We start from the raw sequence: 24,995 nt of genomic DNA, 5'->3' as shown, positions 1-24,995 counted from the left end.
TGTGGTGAGTTTTCATCCTTTGTAACTACAGTAGTGTTACCACAGTGCTCAAGCAGCCATCATTTAATACAAAGGGACTTTTAATTTTGGTATACATAACTTGTACATAAGCACATTTTATTTTTAATAATAATGGATAGAACTGGATGGCTAGAAATGTAGGAAATTCAGAGGAATTTCTGTTCTGAAACATAGAACACACGTATGCATGAATGATTTCCCCATCAAATGGCAGTCCTGCTTCCAAAACTGTATTGTTGTTGTTGTTAGGTGTGAAATCGTGTCCAACCCATTGTGACCCCATGGACAATGATCCTCCAGGCCTTCCTGTCCTCTACCATTCCCTGGAGTCCATTTAAGTTTGCACCTACTGCTTCAGTGACTCCATCCAGCCACTTCATTCTCTGTCGTCCCCTTCTTCTTTTGCCCTCGATTGCTCCCAGCATTAGGCTCTTCTCCAGGGAGTCCTTCCTTCTCATGAGGTGGCCAAAGTATTTGAGTTTCATCTTCAGGATCTGGCCTTCTAAGGAGCAGTCCGGGCTGATCTCCTCTAGGACTGACCGGTTTGTACGCCTTGCAGTCCAAGGGACTCGCAAGAGTCTTCTCCAGCACCAGAGTTCAAAAGTCTCAATTCTTTGACGCTCGGCCTTCCTTATGGTCCAACCTTCGCAGCCATATTTTGCAACTAGATGCACTTTTGTTGGCAGGGTGATGTCTCTGCTTTTTTCTCCCTTGGCTTTCACTTCCGTTCTCTCCTTAGCTATTTGTAAAGCCTCCTCAGACAGCCATTTTGCTTTCTTGCCTTTCTTTTTCTTTGGGATGGTTTTAGTTGCTACCTCTTGTACAGTGTTGAGAACCTCCGTCCATAGTTCTTCAGGCACTCTGTCTATCAGATCTAATTCCTTAAATCTATTTGTCACTTCTACTGTATATTCGTCCCGGATATGATTTAGTTCATACTTGAGTGGCCTAGTGTTTTTCCCTACTTTCTTTTATTTAAGCCTAAATTTTGCAAGAAAAAGCTGATGATCTGAACCACAATCGGCTCCTGGTCTTGTTTTTACTGACTGTACAGAACTTCTCCATCTTTGGTTGCAAAACACATAGTCAATCTGATTTCTGTGTCAACCGTTTGGTGTTGTCCATGTGTAGAGTCACCTCTTGGGTTGCTGGAAAAGAGTGTTTGCTATGACCATTATATTCTCTTGACAAAATTCTACCAGCCTGTGCCCTGCTTCATTTTGTACTCCAAGGCCAAACTTGCCTTTTATCCCAGTTATCTTTTGGCTTCCTACTTTAGCATTTCAATCCCCCAGGATGATAAGCACATCATTTTGTTTGTTGCTTCTAGAAGGTCTTGTAGGGCTTCATAGAACTGGTCAACTTCATCCTCTTCAGCAGCAGTGGTTGGGGCATAGACCTGGATTATTGTGATGTTGAATGGTTTGCCTTGGATTCAAACTGAGATCATTCTGTCATTTTGGGGACTGTATCCCAAGACTGCTTTTCCTACTGTTTTATTGATTATGAAAGCTACTCCATTTCTTTTGAGAGATTCTTGCCCACAGTAGTATACCTGATGGTCATCTGAATTAAATTTCACCCATTCCTGTCCATTTTAGTTCACTGATTCCTAAAATGTCGATGTTCAGTCTTGTCATCTCTTGTTTAACCATGTCCAGCTTGCCTTGATTCATGGATCTGACGTTCCAGGTTCCTATGGAATAAAAATCTTTACAGCATCGGTGTCTTTTCACCTTCAGTTACTTCCACAACTGAGCGTCCTTTCGGCTTTGTCCCAGTCGCTTCATTCATTCTGGAGCTACTTGTACTAGCCGTCTGCTCATCCCCAATAGCATATTGGACACCTTCCGACCTGAGGGGCTCATCTTCCAGCGTCATATCGTTATGCCTTTTGGAACTGTCCATAAAGTTTTCATGGCAAAGATACTGGAGTGGTTTGCCATTTCCTTCTCCAGTGGATCACCTTTTGTCAGAGCTCTCTGCTATGATCTGTCCATCTTGGGTGGCCCTGCACGGCATAGCTCATACCTTCACTGAGCTACGCAAGGCCCTTCGCCATGACAAGGCAGTGATCCTTGGAGGAGCCAAAACTGTATATTAACATACTATTTTTGATGGATATATCATCATCAAGTATTGGCAGAGTAATCAACACAACAATGCACAACCTAATTAAAGAATAGAGAAAGGCTTATTTAGGAAATAACATACTTTACAGGAAAGAAGAGAGACAAAGATTGGTTCCTAACTACATTTTTAGCTGAGAGAGGGAAGGCTGAAGTGTCAAGGAAGAGGAAATTGCCCTAAGAATAGCAATCTAGAGACAAAGAATGGCAACAGGAGAGAGAAGGTGCTGTCCTCATTATCATAACTGTCTTCTTTGCTCTTCTTTGTACACCAGACATTACCTTTTCCAATAAGGATGTATCTATTCAATTTATGTTTTTAACACATAATTGAGAAAACACACATAGAACACTGGTTTCTACTTTCATTTCATTTTGTAAACATCACAGAAGCCCAGCATAGAGAGACTAATAGGTATGCACCTAACAGTTGCCTTAGTAGGACAGCTACTGTAGGTAAAAGAAAACATGATTTTGCTTATGTCAGTTATTGTACTATTGCCTTCTGGACAGCTTGGCTTGACTTGAATTACATTTACACGTGTTTGGATACTGCAAAGCACTGAACTATAAGCAACTATGTCATTGTCTTGACTGGTCTGCACAGGAAAATCTAGTTGTGAATGATTACTACATTGCTATGATAGTGCAGTATATAATGAAGTGTGAGAATGGCTTTGGTCCCTCTCAACATGATATTAGACTGGAGCCTGTGTGGTAATGAAGGGCAAGATGTTCCCTAACAGCACCATGTGCAAATGTAGTTTACCAAAGAGAAACTAACTACTGAACATGGACTTATTTTGAGCTGTGACCATTAAATTATGAGAACTGAGCATGTATGATTGCTATGCCACACAACATGAGATGATGTATTTGAATAGCCTGGGTCCTGGGTGGGAGGCAATGATTTGATATTTCAAGAATGAATGCTCTTTGGAAGAATCTTCTGGGTCTCCGTCAGTGCTTCTTTCCCACAGAAGAAAAAGGGCATAAGAGATTGCTGCCACGTATTTAAATGATCCCTCCCCCCCCCAATTATGAACAAAATAATAGCTTTATTACAGTTACCTGCTCATTATAAATTTCCAGCATACTAAATGTAACCTGAAAATGGAAAAGACAAACAAGAAGCTTTAAAGAAATATGTTTTAACCAATGTCAGAAGCGATGTCCACATACATTTAATACACATTGACTCATATCCTACTACTTTGTATGCAAAACATCTCATGTACTCACATTCTGTTCTTATTTTGCAACCTTTCTGACCCTGGTGAGATCATTCCCAGGACCACAGGACCACATAGGGGAATAGTCATGCAGGTGGAAGCAGGGAGGACAGGAAAACCCTCTTCCTTCTGCTTCCTCAAACAAGCTCCTTTGAGGGAAGGGGTTGATTACATACTTTCTCCCCTCCTTGCTCTGCAAATGTCCTGCAACATCAGAAATGATCATTCTAATCAAAGGGGTGGAAAGGCCTGTGACAAAGGAGAGGAACCAGGAAGAATTCTGTCAGTCTTCTGTATTCGAATGGTAGGATTCTGCTTGTTTTATTTTGGCTCCCACCCACTCACAGTGTCAGGTCTTTCTGGTTACCTTTAACTTAGCTATTTCAGTCACTCTCTTGAAAACTAGCTTTCAAAGCGAAGAGCTTTTAAAATAAAAAATACAACTGGAATAAAAACAAACTGAACTATGTTATAGTTTTGTCACTGCACACACACATGCCCACAACAGAAATTAACAGAAATTATTATGTCGGCAGTCTCCAAAAGGTTTAAAAATCAAACAGAACTAAAGATGGATCCAAAAACTGAAAATAAACTCTCAAATTGAATGAATTGTGTGAGGCATCCATCAAAACCCACTTTCTCCATCTCCACCCAGTACAGAACCTGAGTACAGTTGGTATAGCCAAAGAGAAATTGGCAACTATGATGATTCTAACTGATCCTAACGTTTATGAGGCAACTACATCAGAGTCTAAAAGAGGCCCAGCCCTATTAGAGTTTTATAAATCATTGCTTTGGGGAGTCTTTCCATGCCAGGTTGAAGTTGGATAACAACTACGATGACTTGCAAGCATCTTCATAATAAATTATTTCCTCACTTCTTCAAAATGTTGCTACATTTGATAATGCACTAGGGCCTTGGCATCCTTCCGGACAATGGGTTGAATCCAAAGAAGTGGGAGTGGAGTTCTGCATGTGCAACATGGCTTTTCTATCTCTCCCTTCCTACTAAAGCTGAACAAAGTTTGAATCCCGTGGCACCTTTAAGAGCACCAATGTTTTATTCAAGGTACAAGCTTTCCTGTACACGCACACTTCTTCAGATACAATGAAACAAGATTTCTTCAACCATTCCATGGCTGCCCATTTGAATCTTCCTATTGCAGCTCTTTGTGTTTCACTCCATTCACTCCTGGGATTGGGAAATTCTATGGAACAGCATGGATGTGGCACAGACTGTGGGATAGAATTCACAGAAATTCTACTTGTGCAAAATTGCCTTTGGCTCCACACACAATTGTGTACGTGACACACACACACACACACACACACAATGTGCTACACTTAAAATACAAATCTCTCAAAAATTATTTTACGAACATTTACACAGCTTGAACATACCTGATATTGCCAGTTCTTCTCTTTATTCTGAATTGTTTTAAAGAGCTCTTCACACACCACTGGGATGATGCCTCTGTTTGCACCATATCCAATCATGGAATAGCTCTTTCCTGAACCAGTTGGACCATAAGCCAAGAGGGTAGCATTGTAGCCTTGCCAAGCACTGTCCAAAACTCCCTCACCAAGGTCATGAAAAACTTCTCTCTGTTAATAGATGTTAAAAATGCAGTGTAGGTCATATCCAACAAACATCTAGAATCACATAGGAGCCTACTGTCTTCTCTGGTAGGGCTTCAGTATCAGAAGTGTGGGAAGCAGTTTTATGTGACAAGACCCTGACAAAGCTCATGCACACCAGGAAGGAGATGGCCTTTAGGTAGCAAACCCAAGAATATCATGGTATGCTGCTTTGGAGGGCCGACATTTGGTACAGGCTACCACTAGAAAGGTACTGCTGCACATATGGGGACACTTTTGATCCCCAGAAAAAATAAATAGAATTTACACCAATTTCCAAGTTGTCCGTCTGATGGGTTGTGCTCTGCTAAACAAACCTGAGCACCTCACAGAAATGGCACATGGAACTAGCCTAAAAAACTTGCACTATTAGTAACAAATATGCTGAATATACAAATTAATCATCTTCAGATGTAGGAAATAAAGTTGAATCAACTGAGCCACCTGATCATTGGTTTATCTGGTCGTGTTTGTTCTGATCCAGTGGTTCTCTAGAGATTCCAGTAGAGACAAATCTTTCCAGATCCTGCGAATAACATCCTTCTAACTGGAGACAAGGTCAAGAAGCAACAGTGAGAACTGAACATGGAATCACTGATTGGTTCAAAATTGAGAAAGGAGTTCGGCAAGGCTGTATACTGTCGCCTTGCCTATTTAACTTGTATGCGGAGCACATCATGAGAAAGGTGGGATTAGAGGAGTCACAAATTGGGATCAAGATTGCAGGGAGAAATATAAACAACCTCAGATATGCAGATACCACTCTAATGGCAGAAGGTGAAGAGGAACTAAAGAGCCTGTTGATGCAGGTGAAGGAGGAGAGTGCAAAAGTTGGCTTGAAACTCAACATCCAGAAAACAAAGATCTGGCCCTCTCAGTTCCTGGCAAATGGATGGGGGGGAGATAGTGACAGATTTTATTTTCCTGGGCTCCAAGATCACTGCAGATGGGGACTGCAGCAAAGAAATTAAAAGCTTGCTCCTGGGGAGAAAAGGTATGGCAAATCTAGACAGCATCCTAAAAAGCAGAGACATCACCCTGCCAACAAAAGTGCGTTTAGTCAAGGCTATGGTCTTCCCAGTTGCAATGAATGGCTGCGAAGGTTGGATCATATAGAAGGCCAGATCCTGAAGATGTAACTCAAATACTTTGGCCACCTCATGAGAATGAAGGACTCCCTGGAGAAGAGCCTAATGCTGGGAGCGATTGAGGGCAAAAGAAGAAGGGGACGACAGAGAATGAAGTGGCTGGATGGAGTAACCGAAGCAGTAGGTGCAAACTTAAATGGACTCCGGGGAATGGTAGAGGACAGGAAAGCCTGGAGGATCATTGTCCATGGGGTCGCGATGGGTCGGATACGACTTCGCACCTAACAACTAACAACAACTGGAGACAGAATGGATGCAAAGAATGGACCTGTCCCTGAGCAACAGCCCCTCACCTAAAACACAAGCATTGTGCTTGGAATTTTTGTTTATTTCTTATGTAAATCTTACATTGTAAATTATGTACAAGAAATGCAGCATCATCACCGCTTTAGAAACTGTGTCATGGTAGCGTCTTAATAGATACAGCCTTTTATGTCTTTTACCTGTCCTGCATATTTGCTGCTTGGGTCAGCTGATATGAGTTTGCCATCTTGGTCCTTTATAAAGCCACTGTGAGACCAATAGGCCAGGTCAAACGTAAATGTTTTCACATTACTTGGATTCTTGGGATCCTGTATGGTTGTGATGTTGGAATTCATAGAAATCACACATCTGCTTCCTGCATTCTTTTCTCTCTGTTAAAATTACAGACAATGTAAAAATCAATAGAACGCTTGTTGCAAACTTCAGGCTTTTTTGGTTTGACTCACATCATATAATGGATGGTAAGTTTATGGGTGGTCTACATGGAACATGCAAAATTATTGTTAATCATGTGCTAAACAGAGGAAGAGGAGCTAGAGGCAACAAACAGGAAGAAATATTTGTATAATTGTATAATTAGATAATTATAATTAGGTATAATTAGATAATTTGATTTCAGTAGCACATTAATAGACCTAATAAAAGTAAAGCTCTTAGTAATAAGAACACACACAAAAATGCCAGATTTTTTATGTTTGGGTAATTATTTCACACACATGCACAGTTCTAAGCTTTAAATAGATATTCCTTAATATTGAGGCTTTTTCTATTTATTTTTTTTTTAAATCAAGCCTTTCAGATATCCTTCTATATTCTCAACATATCCTATTGTCTATTTTCACATGTTGTCCAAGTTCTCTTGTCTCAACAAGGAAGCTTTGGGGTATAGATCAAGAGCAGAATGCTCAATACTGGGGAATGAATCTTCACATTCCAGGGTTACAAGCCAACACCAGCCCCTCTAAACTAACCCTCAGTTGAGAGACTGACGGACCAGGTGTCCAGACCTACCTTGTGTTAAGAAGTCAGTTGTGCAAGATAGGAAACTTAGAATAATAGAATCAAGAGTTGGAAGGGATCTCCAGGGTCATCTAGTCCAACCCCTTGCACAATGTAGGAACTCATAACTACCTGCCTACCTATAGTGATGCCAGTTTCATGACCAAGTGATTCTCCCCCCCCCCCCAAAAAAAAAAAAAGAAAAGAAAAGAAAAATCTCCAGAATCCAGTCTGGCCTGGAGGAAATTCACCTACCATCTCACAGTGGCAGTCAGAAATTCCCTGGTTATGCAAGCAAGGGCCACAAGAGACAAACACTGACACATCCCTTCCTGTCCACCCACTCACAATCTCCAAGTGAAGTATTATCAGATCAGAGTAAAGCGGTAACATCACCTTGCATAATCTGGACACTATACTTCTTTTAACACAGCCCAAAATCCCATTTGCCTTTTTAGCCACAGTGTCTGGTCTACTAAGACCCCAGATCCTTTTCACATGTACTTCTGCCAAGACAAGTCTCGTCCATCCTATGGTGATGCATATGATGTTTCCTACATTTATCACTACTGAATGAAGAACTTCACTTTGCAAGCTTGAGTTCCAAAGACAAATGCTTTGGCAGTGTCAGGATCTTCGACTCTGTGAATAAGCAACCTTGTTTATGAAACAAAAGTTCTTTATTTTAAGAAGTGAAAGTATCCAGGGACAACACTGTCGGTTCTGAGTTACGTTCAGAGAAGTGGGAGGTTATACATGCTGAGCCCCGCCCTCAGGAATGTCAGTTGTCAACATAATTCAGGGGCCCAACTCTGGTTAGGCCTCCTATCTAACTAAAAAGGCTACACATTACATATTATACTTCTTAATAAACAGTGGAGGCAAGCTGGATGTGGTTAAACAAGAAATGAGAAGACTGAACATCGACATTTTAGGAATCAGTGAACTAAAATGGACAGGAATGGGTGAATTTAATTCAGATGACCATCAGGTATACTACTGTGGACAAGAATCTCGCAGAAGAAATGGAGTAGCATTCATAATCAATAAGAGAGTAGGAAAAGCAGTCTTGGGATACAATCCCCAAAATGACAGAATGATCTCAGTTCGAATCCAAGGCAAACCATTCAACATCACAGTGATCCAGGTCTACGCCCCAACCACTGCTGCTGAAGAGGATGAAGTTGATCAGTTCTATGAAGCCCTACAACACCTTCTAGAAGCAACGCCCAAAAATGATGTGCTTATCATCATGGGGGATTGGAATGCTAAAGTAGGAAGCCAAAAGATAACCGGGATAACAGGCAAGTTTGGCCTTGGAGTACAAAATGAAGCCGGGCACAGGCTGGTAGAATTTTGTCAAGAGAATACAATGGTCATAGCAAACACTCTTTTCCAGCAACCCAAGACACGACTCTACACATGGACATCACCAGACGGTCAACACAGAAATCAGATTGACTATGTGCTCTGCAGCCAAAGATGGAAAAGTTCTATCCAGTCAATAAAAACAAGACCAGGAGCTGATTGTGGTTCAGATCATGAGCTTCTTGTTGCAAAATTTAGGCTTAAATTGAAGAAAGTAGGGAAAAGCACTAGGCCACTCAGGTATGAACTAAATCATATCCCTGACGAATACACAGTGGAGGTGACAAATAGATTTAAGGAATTAGATCTGATAGACAGAGTGCCTGAAGAACTATGGACGGAGGTTCGCAACATTGTACAAGAGGTAGCAACTAAAACCATCCCAAAGAAAAAGAAATGCAAGAAATCAAAATGGCTGTCTGAGGAAGCTTTACAAATAGCTAAGGAGAGAAGGGAAGTGAAAGGCAAGGGAGAAAGAGAAAGATACACCCAATTGAATGCAGAATTCCAGAGAAAAGCTAGAAGAGATAAGAATGCCTTCTTAAATGAACAGTGCAAACAAATAGAAGAAAACAATAGAATGGGGAGGACCAGAGATCTTTTCAAGAAAATTGGAGATATGAAGAGAACGTTTCATGCAAAGATGGGTATGATAAGGGACCAAAATGGTAGGGACCTCACAGAAGCAGAAGAGATCAAACAAAGGTGGCAAAATTATACAGAAGAACTATACAAGAGCGAGCTTAACATCCCTGATGACCACAATGGGGTAGTTACTGACCTGGAGCCAGACATCCTGGAATGTGAAGTCAAATGGGCCTTAGGAAGTCTGAGCAACAATAAAGCTAGTGGTAGTGACAGCATTCCAGTTGAACTATTCAAAATCTTAAAGGACGATGCAGTAAAAGTGCTACACTCAATATGCCAGCAAATTTGGAAAACTCAACAATGGCCACAGGATTGGAAAAGGTCAGTTTACATTCCAATCCCAAAGAAGGGCAATGCCAAAGAATGTTCAAACTACCGCACCATTGCACTAATTTCTCATGCTAGCAAAGTTATGCTCAAAATCCTACAAGCTAGGATCCAGCAATATGTGGACCGAGAACTTCCAGAAGTACAGGCAGGATTTCGAAGAGGCAGAGGAACTAGAGATCAAATTGCCAACATACGCTGGATCATGGAGAAAGCTAGGGAGTACCAGAAGAACGTCTACTTCTGCTTCATTGACTATGCTAAAGCCTTTGATTGTGTGGAGCACAACAAATTGTGGCAAGTTCTTAAAGAGATGGGAATACCAGAGCATCTTATTTGTCTCTTGAGAAATTTATATGCAGGTCAAGAAGCAACAGTGAGAACTGAACATGGAATCACTGACTGGTTCAAAATTGAGAAAGGAGTTCGGCAAGGCTGTATACTGTCACCTTGCCTATTTAACTTGTATGCAGAGCACATCATGAGAAATGCGGGATTAGAGGAGTCACAAATTGGGATCAAGATTGCAGGGAGAAATATCAACAACCTCAGATATGCAGATGATACCACTCTAATGGCAGAAAGTGAAGAGGAACTAAAGAGCCTGTTGATGCAGGTGAAGGAGGAGAGTGCCAAAGTTGGCTTGAAACTCAACATCAAGAAAACAAAGATCATGGCATCCGGCCCTCTCAATTCCTGGCAAATAGAAGGGGAAGAAATGGAGATAGTGACAGATTTTATTTTCCTGGGCTCCAAGATCACTGCAGATGGGGACTGCAGCAAATAAATTAAAAGACGCTTGCTCCTGGGGAGGAAAGCTATGGCAAATCTAGACAGCATCCTAAAAAGCAGAGACATCACCCTGCCAACAAAAGTGCGTTTAGTCAAGTCTATGGTATTCCCAGTTGCAATGTATGGCTGCGAAAGTTGGACCATAAGGAAGGCCGAGCGTCAAAGAATTGAGGCTTTTGAACTCTGGTGCTGGAGAAGACTCTTGCGAGTCCCTTGGACTGCAAGGCGAACAAACCAGTCAGTCCTAGAGGAGATCAGCCCTGACTGCTCTTTAGAAGGCCAGATCCTGAAGATGAAACTCAAATATTTTGGCCACCTCATGAGAAGGAAGGACTCCCTGGAGAAGAGCCTAATGCTGGGAGAGATCGAGGGCAAAAGAAGAAGGGGACGACAGAGAATGAGGTGGATGGATGGAGTCACTGAAGCAGTAGGTGCAAACTTAAATGGACTCCGGGGAATGGTAGAGGACAGGAAGGCCTGGAGGATCATTGTCCATGGGGTCGCGATGGGTCGGACACGACTTCGCACATAACAACAACAACAACACATATATAGGGAACATAGAACATACATATCTAGTGAGAGGTACATATTTACAGACAGCTGAGCAATAAAATGTAATTTTCTTTGACCCATGACCGTTACTCACAAGGCCTTGCACTCTGTGGGTGCAAAGTTGTTGGTGGCTCCTGGCCCATGGGAAGTTCACCTGGCCTCAACCAGGGCCAGGGCCCTCTCAGGCCTGGCCCCATCCTGGTGAAATGAGCTCCTGGAAGAGCTGAAGGCCCTGCAAGATCGTTCACAGTTCTGAAGGGCCTGTAAAATGGAGCTCTTCTGCCAGGTCTTTGGTTGTGGCTGGGGAGCAGAAGATGAGGCCCCCTCCTTATATCCACATGTAAGCATCTGGGACAGGCACCCAAAATTACTCTTGAGGTGCCAGGTATGGTAGGGCTGGTGGGGAGGAGGAGGAGAGTTTTTATGCTGCTGTCTGGTTTTTTGTAATGTTGGGATTTAACTTGGGGTGCTTTGTTATGATTGTGGGTTTTATGCTCTATGATTGTAACCCACTGCAAGACAGTTCTCTGATAGTGGCAGGAAACAAATCTAATAAATAAATAATTTTAAATATTTAAAATTCCATACAATATAAATTATATTTAAAACTTACTATAGTACTGTGACATGTGACATATAGTACTGAGACTTCGGGGAGGGCGGTATATAAATCTAAATAAATAAATAAATAATGTGACTGTGTGCCTCTGTAGCTGACACATATTCAGTCAATTAGCTTTCTGATGCCCAGGGTTCCTTGCACTGAGATGGACTGTGAATGCAAAACTCTCTCTCTGTGTATGTGTGTATGTGTGTGTGTGTGTGTGTGTGTGTGTGTGTGTGTGTGTGTGTGTGTGTATGTATGTATGTATGTATGTATGTATGTATGTATGTATGTATGTATGTATATTCCAGAAGAATTTATTCCAGGCTGGACTGACCAGAGTGAAAGGCTATATCAAAATTTCCTCAACAGCAAAGACTCAGAAATAGCAGATGAACTTGTATTGCATTCAGAAAAAACTGGACTAAAGCAAGTGGGAATCTGGATTCCAGAAGGAAACCCTGGAGCCAGTTAAAAAAAAACACCAAATGCAAGCCCAGCTGTGTGCCAAACAAATCCAGAAGTAATATCAAATTAGGTATCTGCCCAACTGGTTTCCCTATTCAGAACTCAAAGGTCCAAGATTTTACGATCAGGATAAAAAAAGAACTTCAGAATTTGGAACACGCTTGCCCTGAAGACTGCGAGCTGTCAGGAGATTTCAGTGTGGATGAGATTTCATATAGAACGGAAGGATATCAAGAGTGGAAAGGCACCAGTCTTTGACTGCATCCATTATGATTTCATGATTAACAGCAGCATGTTCACACACAAGTGGCTCATAGACATCATGAAAACAGGAAGACTCCCAAGGGGATTAAAGAAAACAAAGATGGTTGTTACTCTCAAATCTGAGTCAGTCAATCAGCAAGCAGAAGAAATGGAATAATGGTCTACCCCAGGTCCTTGCTCCAGTGCTTTTCAATCTATACACTTCCAATGTTCCTGAGACGATATCCAGCAAATTTGCTTATGCCGATGACATGGCGATTGCAGCAAGACACAAATCAGTTGAAAGGACTCACTGAAGAAATACTATGGACCTCAACATTTTGGCTACTACGATAAATGGCAGTTCACTCTATGTACAGGAAAATCAGAATGTTCCTATTTCCATCTCAATAACAATCTTGCTAACCGTGAACTGAATGTCTACTTTAATAGTACCGAATGTACACACAACCATACACATAAGTACCTTAACATTACCCTGGGCAGGACCTTGAGCTATAAACGCCATCTTACCAATGTAGTAGGGAAAATATGCACATGAAACAACATTCTCCAAAAATTCTGTGGTACAGCTTAGGATGCATTGGCTACAACACTTAGATGCTTAGTTTTAGGGTTGGTGTATAGTACTGCAGAATATAGTACTTCAGTGTGACTCAACAGTCCTCACATCTACAGACTTGATGTTCAACTCAATATAGCAATGAGAACCATCAGCAGGTATATTAAACCCACTCCAACCTAGTGGCTACCTACATGGTGCCACATTGCTGCCCCACATCTCTGAAGGCAAAATACTCTTGTCATGAATATAGAAAGATCACTGAAAACAGAGCATTGCTCATTCACAAAGACATGGCTGGGGTGGGTTTACAGATTGTGAAAGCCAGAGACATGGAGAGCCCACATGGCAAGCCCTAGATTGCTGGGTTTGGGTGCAGTCAAATATTAGGACTTGGAGCCTGTTTCTTGACTCTGACAAGATCCAGACCAAAGTCCCAACAACTGGCAAAAAGGCCTGCACAAATCCTGCAATCAAATCTCAGGAATGAATGGTTGCTAAAATGGATTAAAGCCATTCTGCCCAATATCCATAATGTGATAAACACCAACAAGATGGCCACAGGATGTGATTTGCCATGTAAACTATGGAAGGTAGCTAATACAATACAAACAGGCTGTGGCAGTTGTGCAGACCTGTTGTTTAAATTGGGTAAAATAACAAGTCCCAAAGGTGACCATGGTGCAGCCAAACTATTATCTGTCACAGGAATATGAACATTGTGCTTTTCAACAAAAATAGAGTCCAATAGCACCTTTAAAACCAGAAGAGTGTCAAGTGGACCCAGTATGCATGGAGGGAAGTTCCGTCGAGCTAGAATGACGGCGGTGGAAATCCCCGATAATGCACGCCACCGGCAGAGGCCGAACACGGGTTTGATGCAGGCTGCCGAAAAACCCTTGCTAGGGAAACGCAGAAGAAAGTGAAGCTGCCCAGCCAGGGTGCAACCAGATGCAGCGCTGGAGAGAGAGCGTGCATAATCGGGGAGGGCGGCTGCCACCGTGGCGCTCCATCCCGTGGTCTCCGGTCCCTCGACTGCTGCGGGCCACTGTACCGTCCCTTGCCCTCTGCGTCTGCTGCTCGCCCTCTTTCCGTTTCCAGCTGCTTGGACGCACTGAGCACAACCAGCATACCTGTCAACTGTGCCTGCCCGTGCACTTGGCAGCCCAGCTGTCAGGCGCTTCCGGCACAGTGGCCTACTTGATGGTCCGGGTCCGGGAAGACCCGCACTGTGCTCCCTTCCTGTTTGCTCCACATTGCTGTCTCTTCGGCCATCGCCCCTGGCTGCTCTGGACGTTGCCGCCGTGCCGTTCATACATGGATTGCCACGCAGCTTCCTCCTCTGGATCTTCCGTCTGACCCTCACCCACCATACCAGTGGCCATGCATAATGGGTCATGGAGTGCCCCAGGATTTTGTTCTGGGGCCTGTGTTGTTCAACATATTTATAAATGATTTGGATGAGGGATTAGAGGGGATACTTATTAAATTTGCAGATGATACTTAACTGGGAGGGGTAGCAAACAGAACAGAAGACAGAATCAGAATATAGGATGATCTTGATAGGCTCGAGAACTGATCTAAACTAAATAAAGTGAAATTAAATAGGGACAAATGTAAAGTTCTGCATTTAGGTAGGAAAAACCAAATACACCAATATAGGATGGGGGAGACTTGTCTTGGCAGTAGTATGTGCAAAAAGGATCTAGGAGTCTTAGTAGACCACATTGAATATGAATCAACAGTGTGACTCAGTGGCTAAAAAGGCAAATGGGAATATGGGCTGTATCAAACGGAGTATCGTGTCCAGATCATGGGAGGTGATGGTACTGCTTTACTTTGCTCTGGTTCGACATCACTTGGAGAGCCAGTTTGGTGTAGTGGTTAGGAGTGTGGACTTCTAATCTGGCATGCCAGGTTCAATTCTGCGCTCCCCCACATGCAACCAGCTGGGTGACCTTGGGCTCGCCACAGCACTGATAAAACTGTTCTGACCGGGCAGTGATATCAGTGCTCTCTCAGCCTCACCTCAGTGGAACAGGCTTCCTCGGGAGGTGGTGGACTCTCCATCTTTGGAAATTTTTAAACAGAGGCTGGATAGCCATCTGACAGAGAGGCTGATTCTGTGAAGGCTAAAGGGGGTGGCAGGTTACAGTGGGTGAGCGATAGGGTTGTGAGTGTCCTGCATAGTGCAGGGGGTTAGACTAGATGATCCAGGAGGTCCCTTCCAACTCTATGATTCTAGGATTCAACCAAGATTTATTCAAGGCATGAGCTTTCAAATGCAAGCACTCTTCCTCATACAAAATGGAACAAGGATCATGAGAGTACAAATATATAAAAAAGATAAATCAGTGGCTAATTAGTTAACTGTGCCAAAGTATCCAAGTTATGCCGTATGATAATTCTTTGCTAAAACAGCTAATCAGTCCTTTTAAGTTTAGTTGTAGTTCACAAAATCTTTGGAGAAATAAAACTGTCCATATTAGTAATTAATGGCAGACACTTTCCCAGTTGTGAAAAGAAATAATTAAAAGAGACTCCTTGCTGGCCCCAGCCATCTCCACACAAGCATGGAAGCATCCCTGCAAGTGACAAGCTGTGCTAGCAAGTTATCTTGTCCTGAGACCAGAGAGTTAGATTCTGAGTTACATTACATACTACCTTTATCATATTAAGTTCACATTGTCCCAAATAAAATAAAGAGGGGCACCTTTAAGACCTACAAAACTATGCATGCATGCACACTTCTTCAGATTCAACTCAGATCACCTTTTGGTAAAAATTAAAAAAAAACCAATTTGTTAGATATTCATATTTAGGGGGATTACCCAATCTGTCTGCATAAATTATATCTACTTGGCTACATATTTTATATTACTATGTATGCTTCCTGTGTATGAATCTGCCACATAAATTAATAATAAATACCTTGAAGCTTCCAGGCCCATGATCCCACATATCCCTTTGTCTGGCTCCATCTCATCTCCTATCCCTTTCCAAAACTGCAAGTCAGTGTGACGTTAACTTTCCCAGAGATAAGCCTTCAGTAACTTAACTAGGCCCAAAAGCCTGAAACCAAAGTTTGAAGGGCTAGGAAACAGCTTAACAAGACCAGTTTCTTATGTAGATAAAAAGTGTCACATCTTGGCAAGGAGATTTATACGCTTCTCAGGAACTCATCACAACAATTTCAGAAAGCAGCAGCTGTAAGAAAAACTCTTCAAATTCACTTACAGTAACAGGATGAATCCTTGTGCATATGTGTCATGTTTGCCCTGGATTCAACTCAGATCAGCTTTCGGCAAAGGCTTTTAAAAAACAAATTGTCAGCAGTGTGTCTAATCTCAATATGTGCTGAAATCCAGCATTTGCTTAAAGTTTTATGCAACCACAGCATAACGGAGCTGCCAGCCTAGAAAGTTTCCCCCATTCCATGACTGGGATGTGACAAACTGAAGAGCCTGTGTGCATGAAACAGGGCTGCAGAAATGGCAAGGGGATCCTGCACATGCACTGAGTGGGTCTTTGTGCCTGGCTAATTTGTGGAGGCAGAACAAGGGTTGATCCATTACAGTAGACAAAGGACTAGAACTGCTACACCAGACTACAATTTAGGCTTATTAGAACTTCGTATGAATTATTAAAGCATTTTACACCAACCATCAAACCAACCATCAGTAGTATATGGGTAGTACCCTTACAGGACAAGGTAAGAACTAGCCTCATTCCCCTTACTATGTTACCTCTTCTGCTGCTGGTAGCCAGGGCCAGACCGATGGCAAGTGGCCGTGGACTCAGTGGCAGAGCATCTAATTTACATGCAGATGGACCCACATGAAATTCCCAGCATCTCCATTAAAACCATCAGGTAATATGTGATGTGAAAGACTTGTACCTGAGGCCCTGGAGTGTCATAGACACTCAGAGGACACAATAATGATCTTGATAGAACAACTGTCACCGTCAGCAATACAAGGCAAAGGCAAAGCCATGTCTTAAGATTTCCCAAATCAAACTGAAAACCAATGGGCTAGCACTACTGTAGACATTCCTAATTCTGTGCTTAGTTCAACACTCGATGTCCAAACTTTCCCCTGGATCTCAAATCCATGTCTCACAGGCCAAGTCAGAAGGCATGGACATTGGCACCCGCTCTCAAGAAATGACATATCCCTCTTTTGTTTCAATGCAGCGCTAGTTTCTTCTGTACCAGCAGCTACATGAAGTCATCCTAGCTTAAGATCCACCTGCAGAGGTACTGTGAGAGATGACCACATTTTTTCAGTGGTGACACCTCACCTTTGGAATGCCCTCCTCGAGGCTTGCCTGACACTTGCTTTACTGTCCCTTCAAGCAACAGACTTAAGTTTCTTTTACCCAGGCTTTAAAACATGAACCATTGTGTCTTTAGCTGTTTTTATAGTCTACTTTTATGTTTGAGGACTATTTTAAGAGTACAATTTTAGGCTCCTTAATGGTATTTTATACCTAGCATGTTGTTACAATTTGTTATTGACATCTTTGATGATTTTACTGTATTGTTTTTAATGTGTGAGCCAAGTCAGGCAGCACATTCATTTCCTAAAAGAATTCTAAGTAAGATTCTGTTTTACTGAGTCTATAAGCATGCTGCTGCCTGAACGGAGAACTGGGAAGTCTTGGAACAAGTGGCCTTTAAAAGCTGCATGGTAAACATTCAACAGAAAGACTTGCTGATCAAAAGCTACTCTTTAATTTAAACCAGACTGTTTTGCCACTGTTATAAAGGTACAAAAGCCCTTGAAGAGGGAAAAGAAGGGTGGCAGCCATGGACACAAAACTTACCAAAGGTATTGTGAAATAGCTAAGCAAAAGAAATGAGAGATCTCAGCATAGGGCCAAAGTAGGATGAAGAGGAAAAAATACAGTAAGACTTAAGCATGCATTACAAGGTGCAAAAAGAAATTACTATGTAGTTGGTAAATCCTTTTATTCTGTGTTCATTTGGGAATAAATAAGCCCACAGTTTTAGGGGGGGGAAACTTTTACCTCAGCCATTGCTCATGGTTCAAAGCCTTGGACCATATGTTACCCTGGAAAATCAGGGGGTCCAGACCATCCCAGCCTAGAAAACAACATACTTAAGAGAGTTGGATGGAGAGGGGAGAGGTTTGGATTCCAGCCACAATGAGGGACATTTCCTGACTCTTCTGCCTTTGGAAGTCTCCCAGCAGCTGACTTTTTGCTTGAACCTCTCTCCTGCTGCAGTCATCCATGCTGTTCTCTTCTCTCAGCACAAAGCACCAGTTCACAAACAGAAACTTCACAGAGATTCTAGCTTTGTCCTTCCTACCTACAAGCAATGAATCCATGCTTGGCAAAAGGAGTATCTTCCATTTCCCCATCACTGTAGCTGCAAACTGATACAATTCCTTCATTTAAAGAAAAAAAAAACCTGACAGAAAACAATGGCAACCACTGCATAGGCACATAAAGGCCTGTGAGCTGTGGGCAAATATGGGTAAGTTCCTTTGCCTTATAGAAGTCTCACACAAAGAATTAAAAGTGAATCTTCCCAGAAAGAAGATAACCACCAGACCAGACAATCTACAGCAAAGCAATGTTGGAAACTAGAAGACCTCACTAATGAAGCTTGACTGGACAATTTCCAGGACCAAACATGAAAAAGTTCCTTAACTTGAAGGAATGAATAGAAGGGGAAACTTTGCCAGGTATATATTCTCCTGTCAGTACTGCAGAATGAAGAGTCTTATAATCAAGAGAAGTCAAAGCCCCACTTCACCTCCTACCTCGTGAGCTCTCCACATAACAGGCCACAATTGGGGTCTTCATCATCTTTATACTATCACCCCCTCCCCCTACACACACACACACTAACCTGACTGAAAGGTCTTACACGCACTGCCACTTTCACACTGTCAGAACTTGGCATCTTTTGCTGCTTTCATTCTTCCAAGAAATTCAGAAAAAAAACACTCAAGTCAACACATCAGTTTATCTTCAGCATCTTGCTTTGAGAGGGAAAACTGCAAAGTGAAGCCTAAGACAGCCATTCCTATTCTTGACTACTCTATTATTAATAAGTTGAACTCATTACCTGTATACGTTTCCTGATAAATTATTTCTAGGACGAACAGATGTAACTTAGTTAGCATGTCAGATGCCGGACAGCCTAGGTGAAGTATGTTTAGCTGAATGCATTTATATTCTGCCTCTCCCTTTAAAACTTATGTTTTAAGTTAGTTCATCAATATGGTCAACAGCCTACAAATTAGGTTTTACTTGTTTGGAGCAACTTGGAGTCGATGGGAATGAAGGCCCCTGGCAGTTTAAACAGCTTTAACCTGTCATTGCAAACCTCTTAAGCAGAAAGAGTCATGCACATATTATTTATTTTTCTTGTTGTCTCCCAGTTTGGACCATAGGATCCTTACTTTAGTTTAACTTTTACAGTGCATGGGAAAAACATACCGTAGGAGAATGTATATTCACAGATAACTTTATTTTACCAAAATTGTGGTAGCATTTCTCTAGTAACCACAATATCTATAAAAACATGCATCATTTCAAAATATCAATTCTGGGTCAAGTTTCAGTTTGTGAAATATCTGAAAATGTTGAGCCCACTGGTGGACAGCTGTGAATATACAGACGTTCTTGCTGATGCAGCAAATTGAAAAAAGCATGAAACATCTGAGAGGAGATTTTGTTTTATAAACTGAAAAGCAGCTTTACCAAGTTAAGACAAAATACAAAAAATATATTGCACAGCTTCAACACAATTGTTTACATTCTGACTTCAATAAAGAACATATTCACCCGGGGAAAGAAGTTGTTTCCAATTACCAATTCCAAAAAGGTCAAAACATTTTCTATAAATGTTAAAACTGCCAAATTTTCATTTTTTAAAACATTTGCAAGATCAAACTGTTAAAAAAAAGATTAGCCTACCATTTAAGAGACAGCAACAGCAGCAAAACAGAATTAAAATCTCCTTTGAGTTATTTGCATCTCCTGCCTCCATTATTCTCTCTCAAAAATCTAGTGGACAATCATATTGTGAAGAATACATTTTTATTTAACATTCCTAAAATAAGATGTATTTACATATTATATAAATGTATGAAGTCTTATAAAATAGAAAAACTGCATTGACTGAAGAAATCATACTCCATATGGAGTTACTTATCGAAGACTTTTAGTTTTCTGAAATGTTACAATAATTTATATAAATTATCTTCCAAATTAATGATTTTTCTTAATATCCCCACAATTGTGATGACTTTACAAACATTGGTGTGCATTACAAATTATTAAAAATAGTTATAGCATCTTCTTCTAGACAACTGGCTTTGGATAGCTAGATAGTCTCTTCTTTCTGGAAACAGTCTTTTTAATAGGCTTTTCTGCTTTATCCACAGAGTCTTTCTGTTTACTTTTTGTTCCATCCACAGGGGTGCCAAAAGGAGAAATAAACTTTATCTCCATTGGTGGTGGCGACCAACTACCATCTTTACCTATGAGCCTAGGAGGGGGGAAAAAGAATGATGTTATAGTGACGCTTTGTGAGGTAGGTTAGACTGAGAGATTGTGAGAGTCCCAAGATTACATAGCAAGTTTCCATGGCATAGGTTGGAAAGGAACCCAGAAGTCCCAGTTCCCACTCTCACACTTAAATCACTATTCCACACTAGCATTCAATATATTCTGTACTTCACAGCTTTTAAAGTAACTACTCCAAAATACTATGAAATTAAAGCATACTTGGTTGTTCTGACTGCTTTTGACTGTTTAGCGCGGCTTCTTTTTACTTTCCGCTTTTCCACAGTTTCTATTGAGATGGCATCTTCTTCTTCTTTAATTGGCAACTCCTAAAGAAAAATGAACAGAACGCTTAAATATGTACAAAGCGGAAACTAATTGCTGTCTTAATTTACTATTAATAGACTGTTGTCCCATATGAAATGTCCCCCAAACAGACTCTAACCCATCACCATAGGGCAGAAAAGAACACTAATAAGGAAGCCTACAATGTTTTCATTTCATTTTCTCAAAGAGTATTTGAATGGGGTGGGAAGTAGCAGGATGAAGTACACTGCATGGGCATCTGGAGACCAGCTTGTGGCAAGGGCATTGTAGTCAGGCCCACCCCCTCCAAGACAGCCTGGGCCAGGGACTTTGTCTGGGTTATAGGGAGTGGTAAGGAAGAGGAGGTCACTGGAAAGATAGGCATGCTATGCTGGCTCGCCTGGCTATGTGGGATTGTTGTGGCCATTTTATTCCAAAAGTAGAGAATGTTGAATGGGGGGGGGGGGGGGAGAGGATTAGGAAGAATCCTTTACTTGCCCTGTCCTCTCACTTTCCTAGGTGCTGGGACCAAAGTACAAGTTTGCTGTTCTCTCTCTCTCTAATACTGGATATATTCACTGTTCTGCTCATAGAAACCAAGTATTATCATTCTTAAATTGCAAAAATATCTTAAACTGTACAACTGCATATGCTAAATTACAAATGGTGCATTTTTGTTAAAACTGTAAAATGTTCATTTTTGATAAATACTGCACATATTTCAACTTCCCCCAAATTTCTGCTTTCACAGAAACAAAATTCCCATTAGCTTTGAAATTTCTGGAAAGATTAAATCTCTACCTTCAGCTCATTCTGGTGGGCTTCTAAAAGAAGGTATGGGTACTACTGCATGTAACTGTGGTCTAACAAGGCTCGAAAGCCCTTCAGGACTGCTTTTCTTAACACATTCCTGTGCAAAAGCTTTACCCATCTACTGAGGCCTATTTAGTCTGCCACTATGCTGAAAAATTAGATCAGCATCCCAGAGTTCCATAGAAACAGCTCTGAATCTGGTTCTTGTGTAGTTGAACATCAGGAAGATCACATCACTAACATCCTTATGGCAGTGTATTTTTTATTATCTTCTAGAACAGGGGTAGTCAAACTGCGGCCCTCCAGATGTCCATGGACTACAATTCCTATGAGCCCCTGTCAGCAAATGGGAATTGTAGTCCATGGACATTTGAAGGGCTGCAGTTTGACTACCCCTGTTCTAGAATATAAACATTTTCTGGTCATTTGAAGTTGTTTTAATGTGTTACATGTAATTGTGTTATTCTGAGTTGTTTTAAAATCATTGTAACCCACTCTGAGTTGTTTTTAGGAAAAAAATGTATAAGCAGGTATCAAACTGGGCATAAGCACCATTGCTCACAGTAATATACGAAAGTGATAAAAACTACCGTATTTACAAAAACAGAGATCCACAGCTACTGTGACTAGACCAAATAAAGATGGTTTTAATTGCAACAAAAAGATAACCTAGTACATTAACTTCTTGGAAAAAGTCAAAGAAAACAAATGCAGTAATGGATGAAAGAACAGAATCACAGGGTAGTCTAGATGAATTTGCACTGATCTTTTAACAACAGCTGCTTAAACCACTTCTGACATGCCTCAAAGCAGCTGAGTAGATCCACTTCTAATAAACATTTGGAAGCTTCTTATTCTATAAAGTACTGAAAAATTATCTCTTTCCTGGAAATGTTTCTCTACTGACCCTTTAGGAAGCAAAAATCATGAAAGGAAGGAAATGTGGCTTTACTCACCAGCTCTTCCACAATCTGTGAAATATTGGACACCTGTTTTTTTCTGGATCTTAGAACAGGGGGTGAAAAGACAAACCGAGAAGCCAGATCTGCATCTAAATCTTTGAGCTGCACTGGAGTCACTGCTTTTTCACCTAATATTAAGAAGCGTACACTTTACTGAAAAACTTGGAATGAACTATCCCAAACATGCAATTTTGACTGCAATTGAAATGGTGGAAAACAGTATGTGGAATGGTTTTGTATAGTTGCTTCCCCAGCCCTTCACTTTCGGCATAATGTCACCGCGCCCAGTATGCTATGGTGCAGACCATTCCTTCTAAATGGAGGTCCTCCTGGGTCTTTCATGTTATAGCACCATACTTCCCTCTCTGGCACCTGTAGGCCTGCTCCTCTTTTGCCCAGGATGAATAGCATCCTTCAGGTGCTGAGAGACTTCCCAATCTCGTAGGACAAATTTGTTGTATACACTTCACTGCTTTTTTATATAAGTAGAAAAAAGGAACCATTATGATTCGATTAATGCCTGCTTTCCCACTGTTGATTTTGTGAGCCCTATTTGCAGTGCTTCACATATTACAAGAAAAAGTAGGTCTGCTCCTCCATCACCATATTAATTGCATTGTTCTGTGATACGTAATTCACTTAAAGTAATTAGAAAGAAATATGCATCCAGAAACCTTAGCGACATCTCTATTTTAGGGATTTTTACAAATATCCATAATCAAAAACATTAGAGGAAATACACAACAGGCATGTTGTGTAAACACACAGATCTATAGTACTCATGTTTATCTGCACATTGCATAATAATTTCCTAGCAGTAAATCAAAGGGCCTTTTGTCTTGTAAGATCCCTGTTAAAAGGGGCATGGAACAGGGATACATTTGGGATCCTCTGTTATTTAATATCTATATTTATTCAAAGCCTCTACTAGGCCAGATTTCCATCCCCCTAGACTAGCAAACAGGCCCCTTCCCACTGTATTGATGACAGTTATATGATCTCACTCTGAAGTAGTATATTGCAGGGAGGAATAGCTTATAATTTTTCGGAAGACCCAAATCCTCATCTTTGTTGTTTTTCAGTTGACTGGTTTGTGGAAAGCTCAGCTGGTCCACACTCTTGAGACAGCTCAAAGAACAGTATCAGTTGTACTGGAGATTCTTTTTCATATTCCTTATGTGATTTAAGTCTTCCAGGGTAAACTGATTCCCTGATCCCAGTGCCCTACTTGGATTAGTCAGGGATGCTGCTGCTTGAAGCACAAGGTTGGTATCAAGCACTATTCTTTTGTCTTAAATTAAATGTTAAGCCTTCTGGTTTAGAATCATAGAGTTGGAAGGGGCCATACAGGCCATCTAGTCCAACCCCCTGCTCAACGCAGAATCAGCCCTAAGCATCCAAGAAAAGTGTATATCCAACCTTTGCTTGAAGACTGCCAGTGAGGGGGAGCTCACTACCTCCTTAGGCAGCCTATTCCACTGCTGAACTACTCTGACTGTGAAAATTTTTTTCCTGATATCTAGCCTATATCGTTGTACTTGAAGTTTAAACCCATTACTGCGTGTCCTCTCCTCTGCAGCCAACGGAAACAGCATCCTGCCCTCCTCCAAGTGACAACCTTTCAAATATTTAAAGAGGGCTATCATGTCCCCTCTCAACTTCCTTTTCTCCAGGCTGAACATTCCCAAGTCCCTCAGCCTATCTTCATAGGGCTTGGTCCCTTGGCTCCAGAGATTAACCTCTCATCAGTTCTTTCAGATAAATTCCACTCATGCCAAGTGTAAACTACATTCCTATGGGTTTACTCCCCCAGCCCCATGCCATCTTGGATTTATGGGAGCTGAAGCTATAATTAAACACCAAATCTGGAATGCAGCCCTTTATGTAGACACAGAACGGCCATGGTCTCCTCCAGTAGCAGGGAATCATGGTGAAAACTTTGCTCTGGGCTTCACTCCTTTTAGCTTTTTAGCTTTTAGGGGTTATTTTTATTGGGGATTTTATGTATTTCGTAACCCACCATGAGCCTTTGGGGAGTGGTAGGCTAGAAATTTAATACATAATAGTAATAACAGTAATAATTAATAAATAATGGCCTGCTTTAAAGTATTACCAGCAGCGCTTACACCCTTGCCCCTTACTCCCAACATGCTTGCCCCCTCCAATGGCACATGGCTGAAAAAGATGGTCAGGTGTTACTGTATAGTGCTTCGTACAGTGATATGGTTCCTATACAGTACACAACTCCACTGGGTAGACTTGATGAATTTTTAATTTCCTGCCTCCTCTTAGAGAGTTCTAATGATACCACTTTCAAGTTGGCTAAATTTTACCACTCATAAGCTCA

General features: G+C 41.4%; 2 protein-coding genes across 5 annotated transcripts in view; both read right to left on the bottom strand.

The window, feature by feature from the left end:
* Positions 1–18,972, bottom strand: part of LOC143840806 (kinesin-like protein KIF28) — a 65,403-nt gene extending 46,431 nt beyond the window's left edge. Inside the window, exons 1-4 of the mRNA XM_077344288.1 lie at positions 18,904–18,972; positions 6,615–6,806; positions 4,787–4,990; positions 3,222–3,257 (exon numbers count right to left, since the gene is read on the bottom strand). Of these exons, the coding sequence (XP_077200403.1) occupies positions 3,222–3,257; positions 4,787–4,990; positions 6,615–6,806; positions 18,904–18,957 (486 nt within the window). The 5' untranslated portion in view covers positions 18,958–18,972. The remainder of the gene's footprint in view (positions 1–3,221; positions 3,258–4,786; positions 4,991–6,614; positions 6,807–18,903) is intronic.
* Positions 18,973–19,508: 536 nt separating this feature from the next.
* The window catches only part of AHCTF1 (AT-hook containing transcription factor 1), a 70,849-nt gene continuing 65,362 nt past the window's right edge, over positions 19,509–24,995 (bottom strand). For all 4 annotated transcript variants that reach the window (XM_077344282.1, XM_077344283.1, XM_077344278.1 and 1 more), the window contains 3 exons: positions 22,643–22,776; positions 20,790–20,896; positions 19,509–20,550 (listed from right to left, as the gene is read on the bottom strand). In XM_077344282.1, coding sequence (XP_077200397.1) covers positions 20,364–20,550; positions 20,790–20,896; positions 22,643–22,776 — 428 coding nt within the window. In that variant the 3' untranslated portion in view covers positions 19,509–20,363. The remainder of the gene's footprint in view (positions 20,551–20,789; positions 20,897–22,642; positions 22,777–24,995) is intronic.

The sequence above is a fragment of the Paroedura picta genome, chromosome 1, assembly GCF_049243985.1.
Source record: "Paroedura picta isolate Pp20150507F chromosome 1, Ppicta_v3.0, whole genome shotgun sequence".
In the NCBI taxonomy this organism is placed as follows: Eukaryota; Metazoa; Chordata; class Lepidosauria; order Squamata; family Gekkonidae; genus Paroedura; species Paroedura picta.
This window is presented reverse-complemented; position numbering and strand designations above follow the sequence as displayed.